This window comes from Centruroides vittatus, unplaced genomic scaffold, assembly GCF_030686945.1.
Source record: "Centruroides vittatus isolate TY-2023 unplaced genomic scaffold, ASM3068694v2 contig_1032, whole genome shotgun sequence".
Classification (NCBI taxonomy): domain Eukaryota; kingdom Metazoa; phylum Arthropoda; class Arachnida; order Scorpiones; family Buthidae; genus Centruroides; species Centruroides vittatus.
Window position 1 is genome coordinate 13,043 of NW_027120670.1, and position 7,874 is coordinate 20,916.

Below are 7,874 nucleotides of genomic sequence, written 5' to 3' on the forward strand. Positions count from 1 at the left end.
ATAATCCGAACCAATTGGGAACTGGGGTTGTTCGGATTAGTGATTTGTTCGGATAACCGATTATGTACGAAAAAATATATTAACCTGTGCGATGTTCAAATTTTTCTCCGTTGCGTGTCGCTTCGTGTTGAATTTTCGTCGATTTTAAGCCTAACGAAAATTTTTATAATAATAATCGAGGCTATTGTATCGTTAAAAATTATTTTTGCATTTTGTACAAACAAAATAAATATATTGAAGAATATAAGAACATGAAAATTATACTTTAGAAGTAAATCTAGTATCAAAAACGTTCGATTTAGCACGACACAGTCCGACTGAAAATCGTTCGGATAACCGGCGATTCGGATTACCGGGGTTCGGATTAACGATTCTCTACTATATATATATATACAGTCAAACCTGTTTTTATGCGCTCTTTTTATGTGCGATTTTTATTTGTGCGATTTTTTTAATGCGAATTTTTAATTTGTGCGGTATAGTTGGCGACTAGTCTCGTGCGATTCGTCATGTCTTACGTTGACTTATAGCTAAATAAACTTATTATAGCATAAATGCACTTATTATAGTAATATTATTGCATGAATATGCGAAAAATGAAATAATTTACTTTTTAAGTCAACAAAACACCACCTGGACAAAAATATGTAAAACAGACGATAGACCAGACGATGCAGTCAAGTGCTGACATCTGTTGTTAATAAATTCTATTTCATACGGTTTTGAGTTATTTTCTATGTGAGACTTTTTTTATGCGGTCCCTGTTGACCGCATAAAAAAAAATTTTTTTAATTGTGTCGCGAAAACTATTATTTACAGCCATTCGTGAAGTTTCGTGAGATTTTTTTTAATGCGTTTTTTTTAATGCAGTCCCTATCCCCCGCATAAAAACAGGTTTGACTGTATATATATACATTTTAAAGTAAATGTTTTTATTCAGATAAATGTACTAGAAAATTTAAAAATTTTCTCATCTTTCACAGTATTTTCGGTCGAAGAATACCAAAAATACTGTGAAATGTACTGTCGTTTGCAATACGCGTGTTCAAAGTTTCGGAAATTGGGAACTTGATGAATTGCAACTTTATACCTGGACAGACATCAGACAGAGTAAGTTAATAAAAAGCTTTAAAAATAACGCAGATGTCAATGAGTAAAATTTTTATTATATCCGACCACACACGAGATACGACACGTGACTCCCCTCTGTCTCCCCACTTCCTTCAGTTCCCTACTCCAAAGTTTAATAGTATCAATGCCATTTATATACAAGTTATGGGGCCAAATTTCGTTTCCTAATCTTTACCCCATTTTTACATATTAAATGAAATAGATGCCAACACAGCCAGGAAGAAAAGCAAATAGCAGAATCATGTTTATTGTACACATACAGTTTAATAGAAGGAAGACACGATTAAATTGACAGGTAATCATGAGGTACAGAGCACTCAGCATGTTGTACCTTTCATGCAAATTTCGCGTTTGTTGCGTGTCGCATTCATGGTCTAGAAATTTTAATGGGAAGCAGTATGTAGGCCTATACATATATACACACAGGGAATTTTACTTAGGTATTTTATTATGCATTTGATCCAGTTGTCAGGTTTCTATAGTATACATGTAATCTCTGTTATCAAGTTATTTTTTTGTTCATTGTTAAAAAAATTATAAAGTTACAATGTTTTAGTAAAAATTCATATTGTAGCCAGATTAGTGTAGAATTTAAAAGAGGAGACATCCAAAATACATATCCTCAGAAACTAATAAAAGCCTGTGTGTCCATCTTAGTCGTTTTCTAAGGCAATTTTATGCTTACTTTTAACGACTATAACTAGAACAAAAGGCAATCCAGTACAAACGAATCAAAACAAAAGTGTATCGTTACTCACCTGAAAAATATATCCTTATTGCATTAAACACAAGCCGGATATTAACAGTAGTGTGTATCAAATTTGTTTGTCAATGTCTACAGATGAAAAGAAAAATAAATTAGCAAAATTTAAATTCGTGATTGCTGTAAAATGTTATATATTTGTGTTTTCACGCCCCTTTATGTTGTGCTGTATCTGATTACAAGTAGGCTGCATTTCCAGAACAATATTTACAGTGTTACCGTATATCAGTGATTCTCAAAGTGGGGGTCGTAAAAAATATTTGGGGGGTCGCTGAAAAATTGATGCCAGATCAATTTTTTTCAAATATTTTATAAATTTACTATGGATTCATGTTTAGAAATAATAGAAATAAAAAATATATAAAATAATTTTTACTTAAATTGCACATATAAATAATAAAAATAATATAAATATTTAAATACGAGCCTAACCCCCTCCCTCCGGGATGTTTTTTGACACATACTTATTCTTCGGGGGTCCTTTGAAATTTATAAGTGCAGAAGGGGGGTTGCGGTACAAAAAGTTTGAGAAACACTGCCGTATATTATACTGTAGGTGTATATGTGAAAGACCGAAATCCTGCGAATGTTGTAACATATACACGTCACACAGAAAATCACGACATTGAAGCCGTCATAAAAAAGCCGTGTCACGTCGTTAACAGCCTGCCTAGATTTACACTTTTTTCCTATTAATAAAAACAGGAAGAATCTATATAAATGCATTCGTAGTAAGTTAATATAAGAACAGTGGTTTGAGGGTAGAATTTTGTATTAATTGATAGAGATTTAAACATTTGTTGGATTAATTTGGATTAGTCCATTTTTTAAATTACTATAGGAGACAAATATAATATTTTAAAAAATAAACTTTTATTTTCTATTTTATAAAATTACACGATTATAATATGAGATAAAACATGCAACATGTTTAATAATAATAACAATAATAATAAATCTAAATACATAAATGAAGTGATCTATGTACAGTTATATATAAAACGATATCATTAATGGTAACCATTAAAAACTCCGTTAATTCTATCTGTTCTGAGCAGTTCGTTAATACATTCGACATCCTGCAATTTTGTATATAGTGGAATATTTCCGTCTTTCTTTATGGGGTCCATGTTCTTTGCTTGCCATTTTTCGGGATGGCAAACTTTGTGCTCCAGATCCATGTGATTCTGAGGTGGAAGTCCGATGCAGGCTCTGAAAATGTTCTCTATGCAGGCCCGCTGTTTAAATAGGCCATTGACGATCGGTGCGCCTTTAGGAACCATGGGAGCCTTACACAGATAACTAAGGATAGACAATACGCTGTTGAAACTCTCGAATTTCTGATCGTCTCCTACTCTGAAGTTTATTCTTTGGCATATTTCGGTCAGGATGACCAGATCTAGGATGATCGGACTAGCCAGAAGCGAATCTTCGCAAGTGTTGTGCACCACGATGGTGTTGTGACCTCCCATCATGATTTCTGACGTGTACTCGTCCAGGGCCCTCTTGCTATCGCCCACGTACGGCACGTATTTGATCACCACCTATAAATAATAGTCACGTATTTTAAAACTTTGCTCATTTAACCTCGGCGGCGAGTCGACATTTATATAGACAAAAGTACACGAAACAAAAGACTTACACAGTGGTCGGGTTTCTCTCCGGGTTCGTAAAGGATCCTGTTGGACTCGACCATGTCATCGACCACGTTGCTCTTCGACACTTCCTTAGAACGGAACTGTTGGGGGGCCGACAGATTCTTGCCGTCGTTATTGCCCAGATGATTGTAACTGACGATGGAGACGGGCTTGATGCCCGCGCTGACCAAGAAGTCGACGATGACGGATTTGAACTTGGTCTGGCCAGATTTGAAGTCGTTGCCACCGATAAACACCGAATGCTTCTCGGCCAACTCCACGCACCCGGGAACAAAAGTGTTCTGAGGAGATCCATTGATGTAGGCGCACTACAAATATGCAAAATCGTCGGTTATTCGTCGGAAGCTACGGAAACGGAAACGAGTAACGGACGGAACACTTACCCCTTCTAATATGCTGGCCACGGCATAGAGAGTGGAGGGAGATATTTCCGATGCGTCTTTCTTGATAGAGGCCAGCAGATTGTCGGCGGTGTCGTTCAGACCCGGGCGGACGTCACAGAATCGCTCGGTGTTGGCCGTCCACAACACTATCACCTTGTCCAGACCACGCTTCTCTTTGAAGTCTCGAATGTCGCGCCTGACGGCACACACCTGTTCCCATTTGCTGCCTGTCAGCACGTTGTCGGCCCTGCTCTCCTGATTGGCGGCGATGAAGTCTTTATGGTAGATGGCCGGGCGAGGGACCATCTTCTTCAAGTGCTCTTTCAGCTGGACCTGTAGATTGTAGTCCAGAACCCTGGCCCGCTGCGTGGCGTCGGCCAAGTTCATGGACGAAATGTCCCATCCGTCGACGACGATGTCGTTGGGGTCGACCATGGGAAGCAAGTCCTTCATAGGAACGTAAACATCGCCGTCAGGCGACGATCCCAAGCACACTGTCGATGCCTGGGTTAAGGAACCGAAATAGTTGGCTTTCTGTAAAGATCGGAGTGTAGTCGTTGAGAAACCTTATCTTAGAAACGAACGGAACGGAATGAGGAAGTGTGTGACTTACCACTACTCCTTCTTTAGTGTGCCAAGAGAGTTTCATCTTATTTGCCAAAATTGCGGCTGCCACCGTAGTGCCGTTATTGCCTCCTAATCCTACCATCATCAGACCTAATTTAGGCACTTTTCTCTGAGTACGAAACGTAACTTCAGTAGTACGTGGAGAAATCTATAGTATAAATAAATAAATACATATTTAATCTAAAAGAGGATAATCAAACGCTTTAAAAATCCGTTTACTTACTTTATATTCTCCATTGTCTACCTTGACATCGGACGTGTGATAAGCATAATCGGCCTCAATATAGTCACTGGTGTATCGTACATTGGGACTCTGTACCTTAACTCGGACCATCTTGGCGAACGTCTATAACAAAACAGAACAAATGAAACGAATCCAAAATAATGACATCGCACTGCAGAAAAGAGTGATGTACAGGAAAACTGCAATGCAGAAACGCACTCAACATCAAAGTATAGACTACTCACTTTGTAATGATTTGGAGAGAAGTAATGCTCGTTTTCTTATCGCAGGTAGCGGGTCAGTTAATGGATAATACTGTCTTCTCTTCTCCCTTATAAAGGCGGTATGGCTCTAAGAGAGAAGTTTCCAGAACAGGAATTTTCCATCATGAGGTTAGAAACGCCGTTTCATTGGTCGGGATGTCGCTTAGCAACGGTCGACGCCCGGCTGTTTCTACCCCCCTCGACAGACATTGCTTGTCATTTCATCTGGAAATATCACCTGGATACTATTATAGAGGGGAGGAGACGAAACAAATTGTACTTCCCAGCCCCGGAAAGAGTCATGAGATGAAACTTATTTAGTCGTCTCAAGCGATTTTTCTGAAAACTCAGTTTAATTAAAAATAAAATAAACAAAGAAAAATGTACACCTTGTACATTTTTACTGCCACCGTTTTCACTTAGATTCGAAATCACCCCATCTCTTGATGACTTAGTAAATTTTATTTTTATTTTTTCCCCGCCGAAAACATCCTGTAGTAGATAAGAAATTATCCAAATTGTCTTCACACCCTCCGATTAAAACTGCTGAATTGCTGAATGTCAAAATTACATCCCGAATTGTAGTGTAGGCTATTTAGTCTCGTCTACTCTTTCCAGAAGTTTCATCCAGTTCAAGGTCGTGTGCCTGTCATTAACTATAGATCGATACAATAGCAGTTTCGTATTGATTTTTCGTGTCTTCCTGGAAATGCATTCTCCAATATTATGGTACCAGTATGCACCGGTTGAATGGAGCCGGGAATAAATGGTCTGTCTGATAAGTGACAATGCTCTTGAATATATGAGTACTTGAAATGTTAAAATTATGGGCTATATGCATTTAATTGCAGGTAATAACTTTAAGAAACTTACTTTATAGGAAATTTTTAATTGTTTATTTAAAAATACTAGGAAATCAATATAGTCTACGATCGATTGGTTTATCTAGAAAAGCCCTTAAGATCACGAAGTCTTTCGGACCTTAAGGACTTCTGATCTAACACATTAAATATTTTATAATTTACGAGTAATTTAACTTGTAAGATTTAAAACCTTGCTCTCAAAATCGGGCCAAGGATTAAGTTTTTCAGTGACTTCTCGGTTTTGCACGAGATTTTACGAATTGGGTTAATAATGCTCCCTTTTTTCCCTTTTCTCTTGTTGAAATTTTCAAAGTTTACAAAGAAACCTTAAACTCTGCTATAACAATTGGGACACAAAGGCTATTTCCTGGCTACTTGTAAGGCTTGAGTGTGCAAGACAGGTTAAAAAATGTTCTTGTTTAAACTTTGAGATTTAATATTTTATCCAAACAGATTTTAAATACAAGAAAGACTCTCCTCAGAAGTTCGGATATATTATTTAAATTAAATACCCTAATGTGTTAAGTGTCGTGCCTCGCTTTAATGTATCAATTTTTTATACTATAAAGGCGAGATTTTGTGACTTAACACTTTAGGTCTCACGCTCATTAACTAATTCAATTTTTACAGTTAAATTTCATAACCCCTATTTACAAAATCTGCCATTGTCGACGTATTTCAAATTCCAGAGCGAAATGAGAAATTTCGTTTCGGAAATAGTCAAATTTTTGTCTCCAATAATTTTAAATTTTACACAAAAGAAAATTATTGTTGTAACCGTTACGGCAACAGCGAAATTGCATTTTATCGATATTCTGTTTCTATAAATAAACTGGACGACCTTCAAAAAATCGCAAGATGTGGAAGAAAAATAATAACGCGGCGGATTTGCTTTGTTGAAAAATATCTAAAATTTTCCACTGGAGCCATGGAAAAATATAGCAAGTGGATACGTAAAGCCTTTTCTAGAATATTAAAGCTATCAGTTGCATCGAGCTACACGATTTTCTCGAACGTTCTCCAGTCAACGCCCAATTGTAGCCTGATTAATGACAGAACCCGTGATAAATTGTAATCGGTGCTCCAGGCCTGGAGAAATCTACACGTTTTATGATGATTAGGGAAATGCAGTTTAATTCTATGGTAATGACTCGAAAATACTTATGAATGTGTTGTTTCCGAAAGGAAGGAAGAAAAGCTTAATTTTCGGGCGGAAAAAATCTCTCGTTCGAAGCAATTTAAACGAGAAATTGCCCCCGTAAGTACTTGCATAATTTATGTCCGAACAAATTACAGGCACGTGCAGAAATTGCAATAATTGTGTTTATGGGTGAAGGATCCTTATCTCGGTACTCGCCCTTTTATCTAAACATTATTTTTACGACTGGAAATAGAAACCTATATTTCGTATACGAAATTGCTGGTGAAGGGTTTAATGAACCCGATCAAAAACAGTAAATAAAAACGAGGAAGGGCCTAGTTAATGCTCGTTTAAGTAACGAAAAAATATTTCTTTTGTAGGAGCTTCGTAAATAAAATAAGGAGTGTCGGATATGAATACGAAACTCCTCGTTACGTATTTTATAAATAGTATAATATTATTTAAAGCAAAGTATTACGCCGTTAAGCCCTGTGTACGAGTACTTAATACCTTTGTGCCTTATTAACCACAACAAAGAGGTTCATCAAACTTTAAAGAATTCGAGTTCTGTCACGTGTATCCCAATGACGACGTCAATCGTCGCCAATAAGATACATTCAGAGTTAAATCTTCCTAAAAATTAATTAATTAGTATTAATTTTGGTCCCTATTAACACTGGGCTCGGTGTGCTTTTAATCTTTACGAGATTTTCCGTGTTTCACCTTTACGTCACGATAATATTAACGCGTACCTTTATGTTAATTACGTATTTAACTCGACGTCATACAAGTATTTAATATTTTTGAGTGTTAGAGTAAAAA

At 36.8% G+C, this 7,874-nt stretch overlaps 1 protein-coding gene across 1 annotated transcript; it reads right to left on the bottom strand.

Moving 5' to 3' along the window:
* Positions 1 to 2,745: 2,745 nt before the first annotated feature.
* Positions 2,746 to 5,109, bottom strand: LOC136968089 (inositol-3-phosphate synthase 1-A-like). The gene is made up of 6 exons (XM_067262053.1): positions 5,031 to 5,109; positions 4,786 to 4,908; positions 4,549 to 4,710; positions 3,936 to 4,469; positions 3,537 to 3,860; positions 2,746 to 3,438 (listed from the first exon to the last, which is right to left on the bottom strand). Exons 2-6 carry the CDS (start codon positions 4,894 to 4,896, stop codon positions 2,905 to 2,907), a joined length of 1,665 nt encoding a protein of 554 aa, XP_067118154.1. The 5' UTR covers positions 4,897 to 4,908; positions 5,031 to 5,109; the 3' UTR covers positions 2,746 to 2,904.
* Between the last annotated feature and the right edge of the window lie 2,765 nt (positions 5,110 to 7,874).